General features: G+C 41.1%; 1 protein-coding gene across 26 annotated transcripts in view; it reads right to left on the minus strand.

The window, feature by feature from the left end:
* The window catches only part of PDE4DIP (phosphodiesterase 4D interacting protein), a 200,672-nt gene that overhangs the window by 69,640 nt on the left and 106,275 nt on the right, over window positions 1-24,757 (minus strand). For 14 of the 26 annotated variants that reach the window (XM_053656061.1, XM_053656051.1, XM_053656056.1 and 11 more), the window contains one exon: window positions 24,064-24,181. In XM_053656061.1, the coding sequence (XP_053512036.1) occupies window positions 24,064-24,181 (118 nt within the window). Of the gene's footprint in view, window positions 1-4,828; window positions 6,435-24,063; window positions 24,182-24,757 lie in introns of those variants that run through there. The other 12 variants (XM_053656053.1, XM_053656046.1, XM_053656040.1 and 9 more) reach the window with 1 other exon arrangement.

A 24,757-nucleotide genomic window follows, 5' to 3' on the forward strand; every position in this document is an offset into this window, starting at 1 on the left:
GCTCATCTCAGTTGGGATTAGCCACATTTCAGGTGCTCCGTGGCCACAGAAGGCTGGCTGAGTAGCACAGGGACTGAGCTTAATGGGCAAAGGAGATAGTCATTTCTGATGGGGTGGAAAGGGCAGGGGTCAGGTCATATAGAGCATTTATTCTCAGAGAAATGAGAATGGACTGCCGAGTTTTTAACAGAACAGTATTCCAATCATATTTAATTCTTTAAAAGGTCACTCAAGCTGCTCTGTGAGGAGTGGACGGTGGGGAAGCACCAATAGCAACAGGGAGACTAGGTAGAAGGCTGTAGCAGTAATGTCGGTGAAAGATAACAGTACCCTGGATTAGAGTGGTAGCAATGGAGGGGGAGAGAAATGGATAGATACATTTTGAAAGTACAGTCAATAGGATTAGATAGTGGAAGACAGAAAAAAAAAAGAAGCAAAGAAAATGACTTCTAGTAAAACTGAGGGGTAGGGAGGGTAGGTGGAAGTGGAATAAGGGGATGGGGAATAAACAGTGATGGAAAAAATAACATAAAAATAAATTAAAACAAAAAGAAAAACTAAGATATCTGTTGTGGTATAACAGGGAGCTTTGCCCTGAAGTAATGTGGATTATGTCACACATAGGAGAGGTAGCTATTTAATAGTTTTGTATAACAATTCTAAATGATAAATACTTTTATAATTTATTTAATGATAAAACATTGTCTACAAAACTTGGCTTCTTACTTCCTCAAATAAAATGACTTTCCAATTAACACCTACTATAAGATACTTTTCAAATTTAAACCATAACAAACAGAATGAAAGAAAATAGCCTCAAGTTTAAAATAGCAGGAAAAGTGGTCATATCTATGCACTTCAAACCAAAGGGCTGTGAAAAAAACTTTAAAACTAATCACCTTGTCCAATCCCATCTTACATTTGAGGAACCTGTGACTCAGAGATGATAAGTGATTTGTCCAAAGCTACACAGGAAATCAGGAAAAGGTTCCAATTAAACCAGGACTTGGTAATGTATCTTTTACCTCTATAAAGCCATTACCTACCATAATGCCTGAAATAGTATGGAGATCAAAAGTTTTTATTTAATAAGTTAATAACCATAAAAAGCAAAAAAAAAAACACCCCAGGCCTGTCTCCTAATTCTGCAAATGTTCTAATCATTCAGTAGCTCTCTTAGAAATAAGACTACAAAGATACAGAGGTAGGTAGGGAGGAAGATAGATAGATAGATAGATAGATAGATAGATAGATAGATAGATATTTAATGTAGATATTTCATAGCAGCAACTTTAAAGCCAAAGAATGCCACAGGAAAGTAAATATGAATCTGGATCTCACATGAACCCATCTTGGCATAAATTATCATAGGAAATTCCCAATTCTGTAAATGTAATATACCAATCTGAAAGCTGGAAAATGTTAGTTTCTTCTTTATTCATAATTCTTTATTATTTTACATCTCAGAAAAATGTTCTTTCAGATAGCAGAGTGCCAAAATAGCACTTAGCAAAGTCCCACTGAGTCAACAGTTCATCATGAATCCTTGGCAGTATCAAGTACATAAACCAACCGCTCCTATGAAGATTTTACAGAACCTGAAATCAGTATAATTGACTTGGTTGATTAGTGCTGATTTCCAGAGTATCAGCTACTAAAATCATGTTGTAATAATCTTAACTAAGTTGCTCCTGACTCAGGACCAATCCAGTACCAGAAAAGAGAAGTGCTTCTTCCAGGCCTCATGCTGTATATTTTAAGACCTTGAGGCCAAAAGGCTGTACTTTATATCTTCTGGGTTAACAGCAATGTTCTTGGCACTTTTCTAGTTCTCACAATGGCAGGTCACAGATCTCAAACTGCTGCCATTTTCTATCCTATTGTTAATAAGAGAAGACACGTAAGAACCAGCTAACATAAAATGAAAGGCCTAATCTTTGACCAACATCTAATACGCCTTCCAAACAGCCTGATCTAAGTTATGTAGCTGGACTGTATGAGAGGTGTAATTTACCATAGTCACACAGGAGCTGACCCTGGCACTGCAAAGCTTGAAGCAAAGATGTGCTCTTTGAATTTAGGTAGAAGAGGAAACTGCACTATGGGCCAGAGCTGAATTGCTGTTTACTAAGGAACCACACCCCTCCTATAACAGCTTTTCTAGTTCAGAACAGACAGTAAAGAAGGAATAATTACCGCTAGAATATGCCTTCAGATGCTTCTTTGGATATTTAAACAATCCTGTGTACTCAAGCACAAATTCTGCAGAAGGCAAGTAAGTCAACTTACATATTAGAAATTTAGGTAGCAGGAGAGTGACACTGTCGCTGTTTGTCTTTAATATAACAAAGAAGAAAAGAGAAAGGAAAGAAGACAAGTAATCAGGAGGCACTGTGATGGTGACACTGTAATAGTGCACAGAATGGGGTAAGTGGAGGATTAAACAAAGGAATCAAAAGGAACTCACAGAGCAACCTTACTCTCTAGGATAAGAGGTTTTCTTCGTATTGGTAATAGAATATAACTAAATGAATTTTTATTTGTTTTTTCTTTCTGCAAACTAAAAAGACAACTACCAAAAATAATTTACATTTACTTCTATTCTTTCCACATTTGTTTAGAGAAAGAGACAAAAACCAGTCTGCCTTTGTTCTACTTTGCTCTGGCTTTGCCATAAAGCACAACAGGCCTAGGGACCTTAAAAGTCAACCTACCTAAAGAACAGACCAGGGGTCCAAAATATACATTTTATTTACAAATACTTTAAGCCTAATTAATCTTTCTATTCCCCCCCCCCATATCCTTAATTATCAGAGAAAATGGCATGGCAATTAAATGCCATAATTCAAGCTGAATGTTATTTTCTCCCTCCCCCTGATGTTTTATTATTTAACAAAAAATAAAGAATGAAAGCCAGGTGACAGCATAAAGGTCATATACCATTGTTTTAAATGTCTATTTTTCTACTGTCCAAATTTAGTGAAGTGAAGGGACTTGAACTAAAGATACAGTCAACATAGTTTATATGTGGTCTGTTTTCTTCATAGAATCCCTAAAGAATTCTCCTGGAATCCTTAAGTTATAGAAAAAAAGCTCTTTGTTTAAAATAAGTACTTATTCAATGTATATCAGGCAATGTGGCTTAATATACAGAATTAAAAGGTCTTGGCTGAGAATAGCTAGGGATCTTTGGGCTCTGCCTGGGCTGTTATTTACACCACGAGCTTTCCCTATCTCTAAACTGAGGACCTGCAAGAGATGATCTTTAAAATCCTTTCCAACACCAAAATTTGTTGAGAACCGGCACCAAAAGATAGTATTTTTAATTAACTATGGATTTAAAAATTCCTCGTTTTGCCTGCAATTCTCCAAGTCTTTACTTTCTACAACAGTGACCATATATGAGGAGGGTAAAAAAAGCTTTTTTCCCTCCCACCCTGCCCAGCCTACTTTTAGAATCTAATATGAAAGCACCATTTTTAATTTGTGCATCTATGTCTGGTCACACAAATACTGTAAAGCCCAAATTTAGCTGTTGAGGCTCCACTCTAAGAAAAGGAAGCAAAAGAAAAGCACACAAACACTGAACATACTAATACTCAATATTTTATACAAATAAAAACACTTTAAAACTTTTTCATAGCACTTTCATACATACTGTTTCTGACAGTATTGTAATTGTGATGCAAAATGTATATATAATAAAAGCATTTTTCAAAGACTTCAAGTGACAACAATTTAATTTGTTATCAAGCTCTAAATTTGCAGGATGATGTTGACTGTGGCTGGCTTCCAAAAATGCCTTCTAGGTTGTCCACCTTTATAATGGTTATCACTAAAGGACGTGCACCAAACAGAACGTGCCGGATGTTTGAATGTTTGATAAAGTTAACGAACCTCGCATTTACTGTTATTATAGAAACAAAGTAGCATCTGTCAGTGTCCCCTACGTGGCTGAATTCAAAAGGTTGCATGAAATCAATTGGCCACATACAAACAGCTCAAATTAAGATCTACTGCCATCTTCTAGTCATTTAGAAATTCAATAATATAATGGATGAAACTCTCCTATCACCTGATAATGGATGAATCCTTTAATATCAAACATCTTCTAAAGGACGTCAGTGGACAAACTGACTGTGAAAAGTTTTCTTCTTAACATTTTAAATGACAACACTTGAATTCCCAAAGTCTCTTTTATGAGCAAGTCATCATTAGTCTTCGAATGACAGTATTAATGTAAACACTAATACAATTAGTGTAAATATAACATCTGGGCAATATTAATGTAAATTAATGTTAATATTGCCCAGATGTTACAATACTTTGGTGGATTAATAGGTTTTCCCAAACATTTACCCTATGCCCTATCAGTCTGAGGCATACCTGGGGATAAAAAGGCTTAATGCTCCAGGGAGAACTAACTCCCTCACAGAATGGGAGAAAACATCTACAAATCTAAAAATAAAAACAAAACAGAAAAAGAAGGGAGGCTAAAAGGAAAGTTCTAAAAGAGTTCTGTCAGAAATAAGATTGTATGTCTTTTCATAGGGTCAAAGTGAATTAGGAATCTTTATCTTTTTGTCTTTAAAAAGGTCTGCAGTTTTGATATTTAATGCGAAGGCTAATAATAGCTGTTACTACAAAGAGTATTGTGAAAAGCAAAGTATTGAGTGTAAATGGCACACAAGTGAAAGGTGCCAACAAAAACGGGCTCAATGAGTTTCTTAAGTCTATAATATTATTATCCTTCACCTAAACTGGAGTCATGTGAAGCTTGAAGCCAGTAACTATAATCAGAAAGGCACTATGTAGCCATTTTGTATACCTGGACCCGGAGTGGCAAATACTCTTCACAGAGATCATCCCAGAGCTCCTGCAGGTCTGAAATCTCCAAGGAGTAACTGACAGGTGTCTTGTTAGTGGGTTTCAAAGACCTGTTAAGGAAACCGGAACTAACTCCATCTGTCATGGTATGGCCAGGCCTGGCTCCAGGTGGGCTGGATTTCACTGGAATAGGAAGCTTGCTCCCTCGGGGACTCTGGATGGGTTTATAGTCAAGACCTCTAATCATGCTAAGAGCTAGCTCCAGCTTGTGATTACACATATGCTGTGGAGCCTGTTCATCGGAACAGCAGTCACACTTTACAAGTTCCTTTGCACTTTTCTCGGTTTCCTCATCCTTTTGTTGCGGAGGGCTAGCCTGGACACTTGCATCCAAAGATTCCACAGAGGATCCGGGAGTCCCCTCCTCCATGCTTTCTCCATCTGGGGGTACCTTCGTGCTTGCTAAGTCCGGCGGCCCAACATCACACAGTGCTGGTTCTTCAGTGCAAATGCTCGTGGACCACCTGGAAGAAGGGCCATATGAGACACTTCTGGCCACCTTTCGAGGCACTTTACAAATGGCTTCATAGTCAGAATCAGCAACCCGCAACGCTGCACAACCACGGCATCTCCTGGGTCGGTTTCCAGGGCCTTCCGAAGCATGGCAGCTATGCAGCTCCTGAATCTGGTCCTCATTTTCTACCCAACATTCAAACCCCGAATAGGCAAAATCTTCTTGGAGCAGCGCAGAGTATCTTACATCGGGTAAGCTGGAAATGTCAACCGTCCCATTCCCCGCCTTGGCCTCCGCGCCAGAGTCATCGTTATTCTTTCGATACATGCTGGCAATGCAGAACTTGAGGCGGTCCTTCTCCAGCAGCAGCCTTTGCAAGCGCTCAATAGAAAGAGCTTCTATCCGGGCGATAACGGTGTCGAATCTATAGATCCGATCAAGCATGAAAGCGCACTTGCTGCAAGCAAATTCGGCTCTGCCATCGCGGGAGACATCCTTGCCTAGGACGTGCGAGAGCAGAACCTGGAGGTTGAGCTTGGATGCCGTGTGGAAGATCCAGCGCCGCTGGTTTCCGCACAGCTCCCGGGCACAGATCCTGCAAATCTCCTTCATCTTCCCTCTCAGCTTCCCTGAGGCGGCTGCTGCTGGGCGATCATTCACTGGCGTGGGGTCGCGGTCGGTGGGCTCCGGGCCAGCATGGCACAGCCCCGTGGACTCCCCACAGTGCAAGAAGTCACCTCTGCCACCCGCGCACGAGCTCTGGGTACCGGAGCGGTCAGCCCCGCCCCTCAGTAAGGGCGCCAGCGAAGAAACGCCTCAGGGAGATGCTGAGTGACAGCAGCGCAGGCCGCGCTCGGAACCTGTCTAGTCTGCACTGTCTCTCCCACCAGACGCGGCGTCTTCGGCGTCCTCTCTTTTAGCGGTGCAGAAGGTGCCGCCGGAGATTGACGCAAAGGCTGGGAGACTGAAGATCAGATTTCAAGATGGCGTTAGCTGCTAAACGCCCGCGGCCTGCGGCAAGTTCCTCTGGGAACTGTAGTCCGGAGGCCGCGCCCCGTATCTGCGCATGCGGGTGGTGATGTGTACCAAATCGGGTCACTCTTCCTCGCGGTGGAACAACAGACTTGGTTTACAGCGTATTCCCAGTGGGAAGCAGGACGTTCTGGGCCACTTACATCTGATCTGCTCAGAATTCTTGGTGAATTCCGCACCCTTCTCCGCCTGGATCTCCCTCCGCGCCTACAGCGTGTCCTGAGGTTCCGAGCGGGAGGAGGAAGCCGAATCCCCTCCCCCACGGGTAGTGCCACGTCTTCTTGAAGGGGGAGCCAGGCAGCGCCACTAGTACCGCCGCGGGCGTGTCATCCTCTCGCCTGCAGCCCCACCTCCTCTCCCCACTGGGTCTAGGGCTTGGGTTCAAAGGCCCTGGGGCTGCAGAGGTGGCTGAGGAGAAAGGGTGGATAAACCGTGGGGCGGGTTGGGAGGATTTTGGGAGGATTTTAGGAGGCTCGATTCAACCTTGCCCGCGACTTTTTGAGAGTACCTAGAAAAGAGGAAAAGTGTTTCTCTTCCCCTCGCGATGTTGGGAGCAGGTGGTGGATTTAGCAGTCCTGGATATTGGCCCCTTTTTTCAGAGTAGGAATCAAGAGGTGGTACAAAGCAGTCACCTGAGAAAGAATCCAGTAATTGCCACGTGAATGCACCTGGTTAAGCAAGATTAAGTGGGCTTTTTCCAGAATGTAGACACCTGAGGTTTTTCTTTCAGGTAACGGCAGTCCTTATTTTGGGGGAGGGGGTGGGTAGTAGAAGAAAAGACCTAGCTTCTTTGAGCACGAGTCCAGGGTGTCGGAGAGTGCTGCTCTCTGCGCAGTTAGGGCTGGGATTTCTCTGACTTCAGTTAACATTCTCTTACCCAACACTAGGCAGTTGTAAGTCAGCCCACCCTTGGGTATAGAACTTGGCATAAACAAAAAGACTGGAGGGAAGCTGCAGCTCTGACTCAGAGGAATCCGGGTGTCAAATCGTTTATAATAATTTTCTTGGCGTGAGAGGCAGACACTAGGCAGAAGGAAAACGGCCTCCAGCAGTTACTTGGAATCCCCCTGAGCAGGACATTTCTCAGTGACAATAATACTGAAATTTCACTAAATTGACCTTGTGAGAGATCAAGCCCAGCAACAGTCTAATATCTGAGCCCCTACTCCCAAACATGAAGACATTCAAATGCCTTCAATAAGAGCTCATAATAAGCCATGCAATTTATTTTGGTGGATTAAATGAGATTATTTTAGTAAGCACTTTAACAGTGCTTACTTAGCTCATTAAATAAGAGCTGATGTTATTTTAATATAAAAAGAATATTTTAAAGTAATTTTAAAACGTTATGGTGCTCTGTACACATCAGTGCATTGTTACGTAATCACCAGAACAAAATCTTATTATCTCTACTGGGAGGACAGTTCTTAAAAGTTTGGGGTTCATGGGGTACAGAACTTTGCATGTCTGATTTCACCTAAATATGTATATTCTGGCCCTAAAACCAAGAATGTAAAACAGTTCCAAGTAAAACTCATCACAGCTGCATTTTTGTCTGTCTCTAGGTATATGAGCTTCACAGTGAGAAGAAATTACAACAATCTTTGGCATCTACAGTGATCTACAAAGAGGCATGCAAATAGTTACTGGACTCACCCTATGATAGACCACCTGCCAGGACACTACCCTGTCTTAAGTATTTTTCTAATGAACAGCAAGGATTCAAAGGTCCATAAAAGAGCAAATTAATACACTAATCAAGCCTCTTTTTTCACTGTCATTGTAAGCCACATTTTCCTACTGGAAACATGCTAATAAAACAAAGTAATTAATGAGACAAAATGCTTTTCAGGAGCAAACTAATACTTCGTATCATTCTCTATTCCATAGTAAGATTTTGTATCTAGTTGCAGTCTCTAAAGTTTACTTTTTTTTTAAAAGATTTTTATGTTTTAGAGAGGGGAAGGGAGGGAGAAAGAGTAGGAGACACCAATGTGTGGCTGCCTCCCATGCGCCCCCTACTGGGGATCTGGCTCACAACCCAGGCGTGTGCCTGCCATAGACTAGGAATCAAACCTGCGCTCCTTTGGTTTGCAGGCTGGCAGTCAGTCCAGTGAGCCATGCCAGCCAGGGCCGTAGTCTTTACACGTTAATGACTATGTAGATAGCTTGGTGTAGAAGTGCTAGTCAGTATAACTGAAGAAAAGGCCATTTACCTTTGAAGAATATGTTTGCTATAAGTAAAGATCAATATACTGAAAGAGAGAGCTAGTGGTAGCTAGGCTTCCATCAACAAATAGGGATGAATCACTCAACAATCAAAGAAAATCTGAAGATGGCACTCTTCACCCCTTGAGAAAATACTCAAGAACCGTATTTCAAAGTGGATAGTAAATTGAAGTACTAGAAATAGTCCTAACATAATTATTGGTATTATAAAATAATCTCAATTAAAAGATGACTGGTGTATAACAAAACTTAAAGTAAAAATTAAAAAATAAATGAAGTAAAATTATGGGATGATAAATTCAGCACTTCCTCGTCCTTATCAGTATCATCTTGGTGGAGGTGTTCTATTTAGTTAACATGGCCTGCCAGTGGAAAGGCAAGCAAAAAGGGGAGACTGAATGGGAACATGTATTCTATATACCATGCATCACTTGAATTTTGGGCAGTGAATGTGTATTCATGTATTATTTTTAGATATTTTTTTAAATTTAGAAAATATTCTGTAGAATTGTGCCAATTTAACACACAAAGATGAGCATCTAAGTGGTAAAACTTGAACCTAAAATAAGAATTTTTGAAATATATATAACTATGTATATGTGGGCAATTTATATAAATAAAGGTTCTAAAGGGGTTATACAAGTTATTAAATAGTGATCATGTCTACAGAATGGAATTATGAATACTTACTTTTTTCTTTCATTTGTATACTATAACTTTATAATAAGCATTATTGCCTTTCTGATAAGAAAAAATACTAAGAAAAAGGTAGGATAAACACATTTTGATATACTCATGCAATGCAGTACTACTGACTAGCAATAAAAAATGAATTCTGATACCCATGACATGAATGAATGTCAAAAGCCTGAAACAAGCCATATACAAATCTGTATCCTAGGAGATTCCATAAGAAAAGAATCTACAGTGATAGAAATTCAGAAAGTGGTTATGGGGAATGCGATAAGGTGAGAATCAGGTGCATAGGGGCACAAAGGAAGTTTCTGGGGTTGTAAAAATGTTCTGTATCTTGGTTTGGGTCACAGGTACGTAGATGTGTACAATTGTCACAACTCACTGAACCAAATGCTTAGGTCTATAGATTTTATATGTTAGTATAGTTCAAATGTAAACATATGTATTACTTATAAACTTTGAGGGATTTCTTTGGCAGAAAATAACCCACACTAATCATAAGAATTAGCTTTGAAAATTGGGAAGAGAAAATACAGCCCAGAAAAGATTCTATAAAAGGCCCCATTGCAAATTCAAATCTTCATAGTGCCTGTCCACGAGAGCTTTGGGAAATTATATGCATATGCATGCCACACATTTATGAATGAAGCAAAGCATATTGTTCATGTGAGATTTAGGGTCTATGTGATGATTTAGAGTAGGATGACTACTAGAATGTATCAAAGGTACACAAAAATTTGTGAACAAAAATTTGTGAAAATGTTTCATATTACAACAAGCTATTATGAATTAAACAAATTACTAATTTTATATATCAGCAATTTGCCCTCAAAATGGATTGACAAATGCATTCACTTACTAGCTCTATGTCCTAGGTCGGGTCACTAATATCTGGCCCTTCATTTCCTAATCTACAAAGTAAACACGTTGAATTTAAACAGTGGTTTTCAACTTTGGCATGCATCAGAAAAACCTGGAGGATTTGTTAAAACACATCGTTGGGACCTAAGAGTTTCTGATTCAGTTGGTCTGGGGTGAGACCCAAGAATTTGCATTCCTAACAAATTCCCAGATCATGCTAATGGCCCTTTCTGTGAATCACACAAACCACTGAATTAGAACCATCCCAAACTGTGTTCTCAGTCAAAAGATCAGAAAGTCTGCAGGTAAACTGAAAACTCATCAATGTAGAACTACTACAAAACTGTTGACTTTAGGGAACTGTATATTAATTTGAAACAAGGTTCCTAAGTACAATATTATTATGGTCAGGATATTTTGTGCTCTGTTTTGATCTCTAGATTTTGGGGCCCTGGCAAGTACCTCTTAAGATGGTAGTCACTTTTGTACACTCAGCATTTTACTGTTTGTTTCTAAGACCTACTTGTAAGCTGGGAGTTTCCAAGAGAATCAGATGTGGAAAATCCCCATGTCTCAAACCAGTTGTATGAGGTTTCATTGCCCTAGTTATGGCATTGGAAATAGCTGTTCTAATTACTGAAAACTATGCCAAAAAGACAAAGTGACTGGCAGAGAAGCCAAAGAAAATGAGAAAATGCAAGAATATCAAAGTCAACCCAGTTAGGCTTTATGGTAATACCACAAGCACGATTTCCCTGTGCTGCCTGGAAATATTTAAGAGAATCAAAAAACAATCATGTTTTGCATTAATTACTAATACAGCATTTCAAAACACCTGTCTTAAAACCAGGGGATATCCAGTTGGACTACAGATTGTAATAATATAGGTATCAGCAGAATCCCTTAAAATAGTAACATCAGAGTCTTTCAACTTAAGTTATTACATACCCATAGCTATTTAAGACAATTTTAAAGTATGACTAAGTCAATCAACCAATGAGTAAGAATTCAGGCAAACTTCAGTATTTCTTTTCTCTGCCTTCAGCGAGCTTTCAGTTTAGCTGAAGGGGAGAAAATGTGGATGCTATGATTAGACCAACTGACTACTAAACTGAAAGGTATTGACTTTAATATGAGTGCAGATACAACTGAAATTAGCATGGGTTAATGTAGTGGAAGGGGTCAAGAGAGGCATTTCAGATGGGTCTTAGAATGGAGGGAAAAAAGGGAGGGAGGGCAGAAAAAGAAAAGTGCATCATCTGAAGTCTCGGAAGTTGGATTGAGAACAGTGCTAGCCTGTAGGTAAGAGGAGATGCTAGAGATTTTGTGGGACATTTGAATGGCCAGGTTCATCCTACATCCAAGTTCAAAGAACATGTATGAAGGGCCAACTCTAAGCCAGACACTATGCTGTGGTGCTATGGAGGGCCTTGGCAACTATTAGAATTGGACTTCATGTTACAAACTTGAGCAGAGATGGCATGATGAAAACCTTATTTTAGGAAGACCTTATTTTAACCCAGGCAGCAGGCAAAATCTCAGTTAAAAGATCAGAAATTGGAGTTTCAGGGAGAGATCTGGGATGATTACAGGAAGACCTGCTGATAAAGAAAGTAGTAAATAAATACAAGAATCATTTTGAAGGAATGAACAGCAGGACTTGATGACGTATATGCAGAGGGTGAAGAAAAAGAAAATATTAATGGAGATAAGGTTTTTGGTTTGGAGACTGATAAAATGGTTTAAATGGGCAGAAATGTGCAGTTGAAGGATAAATTTTTTTAAAAAATAGCCCTGGCTGGTGTAGGTCAGTGGATTGAGCTCGGGCTGTGAGCCAAAGAGCTGCAGTTCAATTCTCAGTCAGGGCATATGCCTGGGTTTCAGGCCAGGTCCCCAGTGGGGCCCATGTGCGAGGCAACCACACATTGATGTTTCTCTCCCTCTCTTTCTCCTTCCCTTCCCCTCTCTCTAAAAATGAAAAAAAAAGTAAAAAATATTTTAAAAAATAAGAAATATTTGATTTGTGACCTGCTGAGTTGAAGAGATTCAAGAAAACTTCAGCAATGAAAGCACAGGTGAGAAGGGGACAGAATTTCAAGAATGAGAACAGTGGTTATAACACTATTAAAAGCTAGAGATAGACCAGCAGGAGAAGTACAGTTCGGCGTATCATTTTCCTTTCCTTTTTTTAATATGTTTTGATTATGCTATTACAGTTGTCCCATTTCCCCCCCTTTATTCCCCTCCACCCTGCACTCCCCCAACCCGTATTTCCCCCCTTAGTTCATGACCATGGGTTGTACATATAAGTACTTTTGGCTTCTACATTTCTTATACTATTCTTAATCTTCCCCTGTCTATTTTATACCTACCATTTATGCTGCTTATTCCCTCTACCTTTTTCTCCCTCCTTCCCCTCCCCAGTGGTAACCCTACATGTGATCTCCATTTCTGTGATTCTCTTCCTGTTGTAGTTGTTTGCTTAGTTGGTTTTTGTTTTTTCAGGTCTGATTGTTGATAGTTGTGAGTTTTTTGTCTTTTTACCGTTTGCAGCTGTGATCTTTTTCTTAGATAAGTCCCTTTAACATGTCATATAAGAAGGGCTTGATAATGGGCCCTGGCTGGTGTAGCTCAGTGGATTGAGTGCGGGCCTGCGAACCAGACAATTGCGGTTCGATTCCCAGTCAGGGCACATACTGGGGCTGCAGGCTGGTTCTCTGCAGGCCGGTTCCTAGCAGGGGATGCGCAACGGGCAACCATACATTGAAAAAAGAAAAAAAAAAAAGAAGGGCTTGGTGATGATGAACTCCTTTAATGTGACCTTATCTGGGAAGAACTTTATCTGCCCTTCCATTCTAAATGAAAGCTTTGCTGGATAGAGTAATCTTGGATGGAGGTCCTTGCCTTTCATGACTTTGAACACTTCTCTCCAGCCCCTTCTTGCCTGCAGGGTTTCTTTTGAGAAATCAGCTGATGGCCTTATGGGAACTCCTTTGTAAGTGACTGTCTCCTTTTCTCTTGCTGCTTTTAAGATTCTCTCCTTATCTTTAATCTTGGGTAATGTAATTATGATGTACCTTGGTGTGTGCTTCCTTGGGTCCTACTTCTTTGGGACTCTCTGAGCTTCCTGGACTTCCTAGAAGTCTATTTCCTTTATCAGATTGGGGAAGTTCTCCATTATTTTTTAAAAAATAAGTATTCAGTTTCTTGCTCTTATTCTTCTCTTTCTGGCACCCCTATGATTTGAATGTTGAAATGTTTAAACTTGTCTCAAAAGTTCCTACACCTCTTCTCATTTTTTTTAATTCTTGTTTCTTCATTCTGTTCTGGCTGAATGTTTCTTTCTTCCTTCTGGTCCAAACCATTGATTTGAGTCCCAGTTTCCTTCTTGTCAATGTTGGTTCCCTGTACATTTTCCCTTTATTTCATTTTTTATAGCCTTCACTTTTTCCTCAATTTTGCGAGCATACTCCACCATTTCTGTGATTACCAGTGTTTTGAACTCTGCATCTGATAGGTTGGCTATCTCTTCATTGCTTAGTTGTATTTTTTCTGGAGCTTTGGTCTGTTCTTTCATTTGGGCCATTTTTTTTGTCTTGGCCTACCTGTTACGTTGTAAGGGGTGGAACCTTACGTATTCGCCTGGGTGGGGCAACCCTCTTTGCTGCTGTATGTGGGGGAGGGGACCAAGAGAAAACAGTGCCACTTGCTCAGCTCTGGCAGCTTTCAGTCACTTCCCCCACTATCCACAAACAAATTGGGCCCTTCTGGTGCTGATTCCCAGGTGGGTAGGTTTGTGTATGTTTTAGGACCCTATGGGCCTCTCCAAAGACCTCTTCTGTGAGGCTGGTAGTTTCTTCTGCTACCTCAACCCCCACAGGTTTTTACAGTCAGAGGTTTTGAGGCTTTATTTCTCCACACTGGAACCCCAGGTTGCATGGTCTGTCTCACTCCCCAGTTTTCCTCTGAGTTTATCTACACACAAATGTGGGACCGCCTGCTCTGCTAGCCACCCCCTTACCCAACCAGGTCCTCCAGCCACTGCTTTACTGCAAGACCGCTCCTCCCCAGTTGTTCGTCTCTGCCCCTCCTACCAGTCTGGATGTATGTTTCTTCTTTAACTTCTTGGTTGTTGGATTTCCATACTGTTCAATTTTCTGGCAGTTCTGGTTGTTTTTTGTTTTTAAATTTGTTGTTGCCCTTTTGGTTGTTGGTGGAGGCACAGTGTATCTACCTATGCCTCCATCTTGGCCAGAAGTCTCATTTTCTGTAACTGGGTGGACTGTACACTTCAGAATTGTTATCTTTAATTCCTCAGAATCCTTCCATATTAAACCAGACACTAAATTATTTTTTATTCTTTTTCTGAACATCTCTAGTTTCTGAGAAACATTATTGCTTCACATTTTCACTACACTTTCCACTTCAGGTTCTTGAAACCTAAAACTTCAATCATCATGCAGTCTTAGAAGCATGCTTCTCTAATCATTTTGCATACTATTTCTAGAATATTCCTAATAAAGATCCATCATTGTACTACCTACAGGATAAAATCCAAAGCCCTTAGCCTGGCATTAAATATCTCTACAAAAAGATCCTAATGTACTTTGAGCTTCTCCTCATACTTCTTCCCTAATCAAATGGTGACAAGGTAAATTTTTAAAAAGAAATGTGTTTTCTTATCTATATGTCCCTGCCTCCCTCTTTCCTAATCTGATGGACAGGCCCTTAGCATTATCTTGTCTCAAGAGTTTTTATAGAGTAAAAAGCAGAGGGTGAAGTCAAATGCATTCCCTGACTTTTATAAAATTCTAAACCTTCCTAGAAGATTAAGCCAGATGTCCTAGTGGGGGAAAGGAGAGAGACAATGTCTTTGAGGTCAACAAAGGAGGAGAAGGTGAGATTTTACCCATATTGGGAAGTGTCTGGGGGGTCAAAGAGTAACGAGGATCCACCTGCATTCCCTATCAGTGCGCTGAGGAAGCAGCAGGACCTGAGAGGAGAAGACTGTGGGTGACTTGAAGAGGCTGGACTCTAGGTCCGTGGGTTCTTGCTCTGTAAGATTCTAATACAGCAAGCTGTCAGGGGTGGCCAAACCAGGCTTGCTGGGGTCCGGGTGCTTCAGTGGTGGACCAATGATCAGAGTAATCTCCCTGATGCTTTAGCACCTGAAGAAACCTAGGGGCTTTCACCTTAACATAACTGAGAGGGTGAAGATAAGAAAGTACCAAATGGATAAAACAGAATTCCCCCCAAGCCTGATTAGGATAGGGACTCGGGATAACAATAAATTGATTTAAGAGGGGGCTGATGGTGGAAAGAAGGTGAAGGGACTAGTTAAAGAACATGTATAAATGACCCATGGACATGGACAACAGTATGGGATTGACCGGGAATGGGGTGTGGGTGGGCTGAGTGGAAGAGGGCAAAGGGGAAAAACTGGGACAACCGTAATAAAATAACAATAACACATTTAACAAAAAAGTTGATTTAAAGACAGTAATGTAACATTTCCTGTATAAATGAATTTGTAAACTGAGAGTTATACCCACAATGAACCTTTTGTAGGGGTTCACTGAGGCCTCATCTAGAGCCTTTTCACCTGCTTCTTTTTATTCTTTTAATGTCATCTCATCCTGTTCCACCTTTATACCAGTAACTTCCCATGTACATCTTTATCCCAGAAATCTCCACCAACTTCAGCTCTCACATAACAAAGCTACCTGTTTGTGTCTGTGATGTGTCAGAGACATCTGAAAATTACCACAGGGAAGACTCAACTCTTGATCTCCGTCTTCCCCTTACCTGTCACGCCCCCCACCTTCCTCCTAATTCTGCTTCAGGGTCAGCAAACTATGAACTGTGGCCTAAATCCAGCTCCCAGCTGATTTTGTAAACAGAGTTTTATTGGAATACAGCCATACCAGATCCTTTATGTAATGTGTGTGGCTGTTTTTGTGCTACATCAGCAGACACTTTATGGCCTGCAAAGTTGAAATGTAAATTATTTACTATCTGGCCTTTTACAGAAAAGTTTGCTAGTCCCTGCTCTTTGTTTTCCTCAATGCACTTACCACAATTTGCAATTATTTCTTTGTTTGTTTGATTACCTGGTGATTGTCTGTTATTAGAAGGTAAGATCCTTAAGAGAAAGGGCTCTCCCTTTCTTAGTCATACTGTTTCTCCAGTACATAACAGCACCACAATCTGGCCATGGCGGACACTCAGTAAGTAGTCACGGACTAGCATATGTGAATGAATGAACGAATGAACAAATTTTATTTCAAATTTTTGCCTTCCTATGAATTTCCATTCTTGGTTACCGTCTACTGACCTCATATCTTAGGCAATAGAGTTCTGTAATAATTAGTCCCCTGAGCTTCTTTCCCCTCCACTCTATCTTCCTTCCAGATTAATTTTTCCAAAACAGAGCTCAGATCTATCACTTTTCTGCAGTATAACCTGGAGACCTAATAACTTATTAATCACGAACTTATTAATCTTCCACCTAATCCCCCTGACTCTTGCTTCACCCTGTTTCTCTCGCCTCCACTCACTGTGCCCCCCGAGTGTATCCTATTCTGATCACTGCTTCCTTACCCTGAACTTCCTACCTCCCCATCTTGTCCACTTGGTATGTTCTTTCTAATCACTACCACCTCCCCTGTCAAAATCCTATCCAACTTTCAAGTATCTTCTTTAAGCTACCTTTTTTAATATCTTCAAAAGAAATGTTTCTCTACTTTGAATTTCCAAAGTCCTTTAGTACCTATGGTGATTTGTGTGCCATTTCTCCATATTGCTTTTTCCCCGATTAGCTGGTAAGCTCCTTAAGAAAGACCATACACATCATCTTGTTATCTTCTGATGTACCAAAGAACAGTATATTCCTAGATCTAAGTATATAATCCTAGAATGAATGAATGAATATGAATGAACCAATGCCTTTCCTTTTCATCCCTTATTAAAATCCTACTCATTCCTCACAGATTGGAATCTTCACTGCCCGCCCAACCCAGGACAATTGTTCTTCTCTGCTGCCCTGTATTCTGTTTCTATCAGAGCCCTTGTTCCCTTCCAGTTAGACTGTAATTTTTAGAAGGGAGAGACGAAACCTTATACATTCTGTGTTCCTCTTCCTTCACCTAACAGTACTATGTGCATTGTAAATGCTCAATAAATATTTTCAGTGAAGCTGTAAAAAAGTCCCTTGTTTTTCCACCTCCTTTGCTGCTCTAAAGGGTCAGAGCTACAGTGTTCTTAGCTGATAAGACCTGTTTCTGAGACTTGTTCCCATTGAGTGTTATGTCTGGGAGATAGTCATGTTGAATGACGACTTGTCACTGAGTCCAGCATCAAGGGGATACAGCCCTGGCTGATGTGGCTCAGTGGATTGAGTGCTGGCCTGCGAACCAAAAAGTTGCAGGTTCAATTCCCAGTCAAGGCACATGCCTGGGTTGCGGGCCAGGTTCCCCAGTTGGGGGCATGCAAGAGGCAGCCAATTGACATATCTCTTGCACATGGATCTTTCTCTCCCTCTCTCTCCCTTCCCCTCTATCGAAGAAATAAATAAGCCTTAAAAAGGGGGTGGGGACGGGGAGATGCAAAAAAGCTGCTTTAAAAAAAAAATCTCATGAAGTTGGCTGGAGGTACCTGAGGTAATAATCCCTGCAAGGTTTCAGTCTGCCTTGAGCTTTCAGAATACATTATTGCCTTAACCTCCACTTCAGACCTCTCCATGGTAACGCTGGAATGTTTGCTATTTTAGGAAATGTGCCTCACTGAATGCAGTGCTATTTGCATTAGGTTCTAGCCAAGCCAGAAATGCAATGGCTTGAGTGTCTGCCGCTTTGTGTGGGTGCCTGATTGTGTAAGGTTCGCCTCTCCCCAATCCTGTTGTCCTGTTTCATTTTTCAGGCCAGCCACAGTGAAATGACATGTTAATAAATATTGCTTATCTTACACCGGGGAAAGATGAAGATGAAAAAAGGAAAGCAACCAAATGAGAATTCCTCTAGCCTCTCCTTTGCAAGGACATCACTTCCCCTGCCTGCACACCCTCCAGGACTGGTTTCATTCAAAAGGTTCTTTGAGATGAAGCTTCCCCTCTTCTGTCATGCCCCTTCCCCCCTATCATGCTCTGAAGAGCATGATATCAATAACCGTAACCACTGCCAGCTTTGCGCTGCAACGTTGAGGATGCCTTCATTAAGGAGGCAAGAAACGCTCTGTAAACTTCACGATTTTCTGACTCCCTGGTGAAAAAGATGACAGCCACGTCAAACAGAGCCCGAGCACTCTCATCACGGCATGCTATGGGTCTGAGTGGGTGTGGAGGCTGGAAGCAAACATGGAGAGCTGTCCACTGGTGGCAGGTCAAGCGTATGCATTTTGTTGTTGTTCTATACAGTTAGTTATATAATAGGAGCACAGAGGTATTGTGCAAGCTAAAACAGATGCTGTGCAGTATTTTGGTAAAATGGAAAGGGAAAACAAAGGGATAGTAAAATCAATTAAATAATCTATCAAAACAGTGTGTCTTATTTGAGGGAATGAAAATGCAGCTGCAATGAGAAGGCAACACTAGAGCAAAGGCGTCAGGTGTCATGAACAGCAAGAGCTGCCACACGTTACTGCATACAGAGGGGGGAGACAGAGTGCTGTATAACTGGTTTTAGAACGTTCTTCTTACCCCTATCTCATTCGCAGAATGGATTAGCTGAAGCAGTTAACAGCTGTTTCACACCATGATTTGCTGCCTCAAAGGGTGACATCAATTATCTACTCAGTCAATCCTCAGTCTAAACAACCACCAGTGTTTCTAAAATGCAATCATATGCTCTTAATTTCTTTTTTAAATTCTCTGTTTAACAGAGAAGTCCTCTGTTAACTTGAAGTCCTTAGCTTGACATTTCTGGGACCTTCCAGCTATGTATTTCATCTCCAACACTTACCATATACTTGGTTATATCAGTTCCTCCCAATTCCTTAACTATGTTCCATCCCACCGTATATACTGCTCCCCCGGCCTAGAGTGCACTTCTGTTTCCTGCTTGGTGAACTCTGTTTAAGGCTCAGGTCAAACATGACTTCTACGAGAGGCTCTCTCTGACCTCCACAGGCAGACATGCTCCCTGTTATCCGTAAGTCCCCGCAGCACTCTGCATATTTCTATGTCTTTATCATCCTGTATTTGAGTCCTGTACATGCCACACTGTTATTGCTCTACAAACCTCTTGAAGGCTAGACCTGTGGCTCTACTGAGCAACTGCAAAATCTGTAAAAGTGCATTTTGCAAATTCATGGGGGCATTTCTTGTGTTTGTTGTCATTACAATGATGAGTGGAGCAAAGGGTGCTACACAACTTGCAATGAACAAAGCATGTCATCTGAATGACTTTCAAATGACCCCTGGGGCACTGAGGGAGGTAATAAAACTGTATATAACCATCTGACCTTAGGCCTGTATATATGAGCACATTAATATTCACTAAAGCTTCCAACAATTGAACCAGTATGTACATTAAGAGAGGACTGCTTTTGTTTCATTTGGAAATTTACCAAGAGTTTTTCACCTTAGCATCACAGCTAGCCCGGTACTAGTCCAGTGCTCAACCCACTGAGCCACACCGGCCAGGGCACCTCTTGACATTTCTGAAGTGCCAAGATAACATGCCTGCATGTTATCACATCATCGATAACATCAGACCACATTCAAAGCTGCAACAGTCACAGTGACTTCCGTTACAGCTATAAGCACCTGTTCCTTTACATCTTTTAATACAGCTGTGTTAAAAGAATTTTAAACAGTAAAATAAACATTATTTTATTATAAATGACTCTATTTTTATGTCTCATGTTAAAATATACTTCACAGGGTTGTTTTTAGATTTGAGTTAATATATAAAGTATTTAGAGCAGCACCTGGCACACAGAAAATGCCACAATATGTCCTGATTTCACTGCTACAGAAAGGTTCTTGAATATTCACTGATACATATTTTAAATTACACTCAGAATATGTATTTAAGAAATCCCGTAAATTCACTTCTAGGTTTTATAATAATCGGAACCATATGAGTGTGACTAAATGTTCTCAGGATACTACCAAATGTGCTTCAATGTTTCTTTTCGTCTGAGAGGTTAACGTGGGATATAATGATCATCGTGGCCAGTTCAGCCTGAGCCATTCACGCTCCGATGTGGTCCTCCTGAGAAGCAATGACTCGGACTGACCACTCTGGGTTCGGTTTCTGCCTATAAAATAGTTTTTCTATGTGCAATGCTAACTGGTCCAGAGGGAGATTTATGACCATTATTCTTCCTAATAAATAACTGCTATATTTATTAATTTTGTCTTTGTTGTAAAGCAAAGATACTTGCCATGTGAGTGAGGTTTACAATATCTGACTCACTGACCACATCCTTGTAGCTGCGATTCATTTTAAGAATAGTTTTACTCTTTTCCAGGTTGTTATATGGATAATGATAATAGTAGTTACCATGTTTTAAGTAACATGCTAGAAACTTCATATGCTAGAAATATGCTTTAAAAATTAGGTTATTTTTTCCTATCCTCATCTGAGGATATATTTTATTAATTTTTAAAGAGAGAGGAAAGGAGACAGGCAGGGAGAGGGAGAGACAGAGAAACACTGATGTGAGAGAGAAACACCCATTGGCTGCCTCTGGGACACACTCAGACTGGGGATCAAATCCGCAACCAAGGTATATGCCCTGCCCGGGGACTGAACCCACAACCTTTTTGTGTATGGGATGATGCTGCAACCAACTAAACCCCCCACGCAGGACTGAACATGAGGAACGTTTATGCCTATTTTACAGAAGACGAAGCTACTTGGAGGGTTCATGTAACTTGCCCAAGGCTCTCCATTAAAAAAAGTGTTGATACTTGGATTCAAATTTGAAAACCTGAGCCCAAGAGACTACACTAGAATCACTTACTGAAGGATCAGGATTGTTTTTCTAGATGTGAACCTGACTGCACCCTTCCCTAGGTCAATCTGAACCACTTGTGTAGGGCTAAAAGTTTCCAAGACATTAGAGAAATCATTTCAACATTTCTTTCTGTCTAGGCCACAGAATATAAAATAGAAGCACAGTGACCAAAACCATTTCCTCTTCCGTGGAACCCGAACACACTCTGGGAGAAGGAAGTTTTCAGAGATGCTCTGGATGCTCACTGAAAGGCTGCATTGGCATTCTCCGGCCGGGCCACTTGGGCTGTTTCAGAGATGATAAGACACAATAATTCTATGTACATTGGCCAACACTTGGGGCTTCATTTTTTTTTTTTTCCCGTAAGGCTCAGACCCAACCGGAGAAACTAGGAAATAGGCTCTGGGAGGCTCCCTGTCCTCCACATCTGAGAAGGAAGACCCATTGTCAGAGGCCCCGTGTGACAGAGCTCTCCAACGGGCGTGTTCCAGCCGGTGAGCCTCGGAGTGGCCCGGAGTGGCACACCACGTTGCTGAGATGTCAGCCCCTCGGCAGTCAGGTCGGGGATGGATCCAGAGGTGGACATGGGCAGTCACCTCCAACCGTGACCAGCCTTGGTCACTTCAAAATACCATCGACAGTCATTTCCTAGGAAAATGAACTTTCTATGAAAAGGTTTGACAAACACCGTCTTACAGAATTAACAGCACATCAGGTTTATAAGTGCACAAAGAGTTGGGTAATAACAAGTCTTTACAGGTAGGTACCAGGCCTCAGTAGAGAAGCTATCAATTTAGTATAATTTATAGGACTGGACGCATTTCTTTTTCTGCCCATGCTATGTTATCACCCTCTGAATGCCGTACTTACCCTTGCTCTAAGCATCCCTTTAGAATAGGTAGGAACAATTTAGTCTCTCCAAAATTATAATCCTTCTGTTCTTCAAGTCTGTTCTGAAAACTGATACCAAGCCAATTCCCCTCACTAACATTGCAAATGCTGAAGGAGCGATACTCAGTTTGATGCTTACCAAAGATACTGATGCAGATAAATACATGTACACAAATATATCTGTATTTATGTGTCTCTAAATATAAAACTGGAACAATAAGAGTGATTTTATTCCAGAATTCACATGCGTATTATGTCTTTCAAAGTGCTCACCTGGGGAACTATATACTTTTTCTGATGACGCTGGACTTGTTATAATAGAATGTCATCATTATATGAGACTTGGGAGATTATTTGGGCTAATTTTACACATGTGGAAGCTGAGAAAATAGTGTACTCATAGTTGTACAGTTGGTAAAGAAAGAATCAGGATAGAAATCCAATTCTCCTAATTACCTCAAGTTTTTTCTAATTAAAAAAGTGTTATGGAGGGCCCTGGCCAGGTAGCTCAGCTGGTTAAAGCATCATCCCAATGCACCAAGGTTGCGGGCTTGATCCCCAGTCAGGGCACATACAAGAATAAACCAATGAATGCATCAATAAGTGGAATAACAAATCAGTCTCAATCTCTCTCTCTCCCCTTCCTTTCCCTAGAACTAAATTTTAAAAATTTATAAAAATTAAGGAAATAAACAGTGTTATGGAATCTTTTCAAGAGTCCCATCAGAAAACTTCCATATATTTCAATATATATCTTGCAAAAAGCCCATGGACTTTAAATTCGTATTCATATCTGTCAAACTAGATGCATACAGACCATTTTCCGAGTGTGTTAATCAGGGCTTTCCAACCGAAATGGAGCCACAGTCCAAGAGGTTTGCGAGTGTGGCCTAGACAGTGATTTCTTCTGCTTTCGCTGCGGCCTAAGCACCTAGACTGGCCTCCTTCAAGCGGGACACTCCCTCTGCTCACCACCACACCTTGCAGATGGTACCGTCTGCTCTTTGTCTCATGACACAGAAAGGTCTCGAAACCTGCTTTAAACCAATTGTCATCACTGCATTTTTTTTTCCTGAGTCCGATTTCTGTATAGGTGAACCAATAAATGAAACCACATATATTTTGCTTTGTTTTGGGCCTGAGATCTCTAAGAATACCTGGTAATTGTTTATATTGTTTGGACACAGATATATTCTAGGGTTCCTTTATAATGTATCTTTTTAGTAAATTAAAAAGTACAGTGGAGGGTGGGAGTTCCCTCTGGGGTAAGTTCCAAGGGCAATAATATATATAGATCAGTGCAATTATTTTCACCATGGTGAGGGTTCTCCCTTCAACAGTGAAACCACATTACACATCATACTGAGTTATAAATCACACAGTGTAGTCGGAAAAATTCTAATGGCCCCCATGATTCCCACACCTGGGTCTCCGCACCTTCGTATAATCCCCTCCCCTGGGTATGGGCAGGACCTATAACTTCCTTTTAATCAATAGAACAAGAAAAAGGTGATGGGATATCAATACATAGTTATTGTATGTTACACACAAAAAGTGAAGGGATGTTACAGATATAAATTAAGGCCCCTACTCAGTTGACTTTAGGTTAACCAAAAGGAATAGCATACTGGTCACCTGACTTAATCAGGTGAGCCCCTTAAAAGAGTGTCTAGAACTGAGAAAAACAATAGCGTTCTCTCTCCATATCCTCCCAGCCCTGTATCCACTGCTGGCTGTGAAGAAGCAAGCCGCCATAACTTCTAGAGCCACACGGAAACAAATTCTCTCAGCAACTTAGCCGTGAATCCTTTAAGTGAGCCTCCAGAAGAAAAAGCAGCCCAGCCAAAACCTTGATTTCAGACTTTTGAAACCCTGAGCAGAGAAGCCAGCTAATCCATTCCTGGACTTCTGACCTACTGAATCTGTGGGATAATAAACATACGTGGTTTTAAACCAGTAGGTATGTGGTCATCTGTCATGCGGCAATACAGAGCCAGTGCACTGAGACGTCAGAAGCGCAGGACTCACGGAAGCGTGGATGGCCCCAACCTCACCTGCACTTCCATGCTCGCTGGCTCCTCCAACAGACGCAGCAGTTGTTGTTTCTCTTGAGAGAGCTGGCCCACGAGCTTCTCCTGGGCAGCCAGGCTCTGGCTCAGTTCTTCGATGTGTCTGGGTCAAAGACAAAGACAGAGCGACAATTATGGTCGTGAGACTACTATTACCTTCAGCCCACTCCAGACAGAGAAAGGTTCCATACAGTAGGTTTTGGGCTTTGGGGTTGTTTAACTCTTTGATTCTTTTCTTCAGGAAGCCATGTCTGCTCTGCTCCGGCCCCCAAATATTCACACAAGTGACTCTGTGCTTACAGTGTCACTAGTTTCATGGGCCTCCTGAAGTCGGCCCATGGATCTATACACCACAAGGACATGGAATTCTAGAAATGAGGACCCAGGAGTTGTGGTTTTGGGGGTTGTTATTGCTGTGTCATTCAAAAAAAAATTGTTAGGTAAGGATTATGTAGACTCGATGCACTCTACCAAGTACTGAGAATATAAAGTTGGAAAGACACAAACTGTGCTCTACACAAACTTAAATCCTTTAGGGTATGTGCCAAGAGTTTGGGGAGAGGGGAGACACGGGAATAGAAATAGATAACCGTAATGGAATGTAATAAGTGCTACCGTACCAGAGCTGTATACCATGTGGTACATTGGGCACTGCCAAGGAGCTAAGGAACACAGAGAA

Source organism: Artibeus jamaicensis, unplaced genomic scaffold (genome assembly GCF_021234435.1).
Source record: "Artibeus jamaicensis isolate MK-2021 breed Jamaican fruit bat unplaced genomic scaffold, CSHL_Jam_final scaffold_1689, whole genome shotgun sequence".
Taxonomy (NCBI): domain Eukaryota; kingdom Metazoa; phylum Chordata; class Mammalia; order Chiroptera; family Phyllostomidae; genus Artibeus; species Artibeus jamaicensis.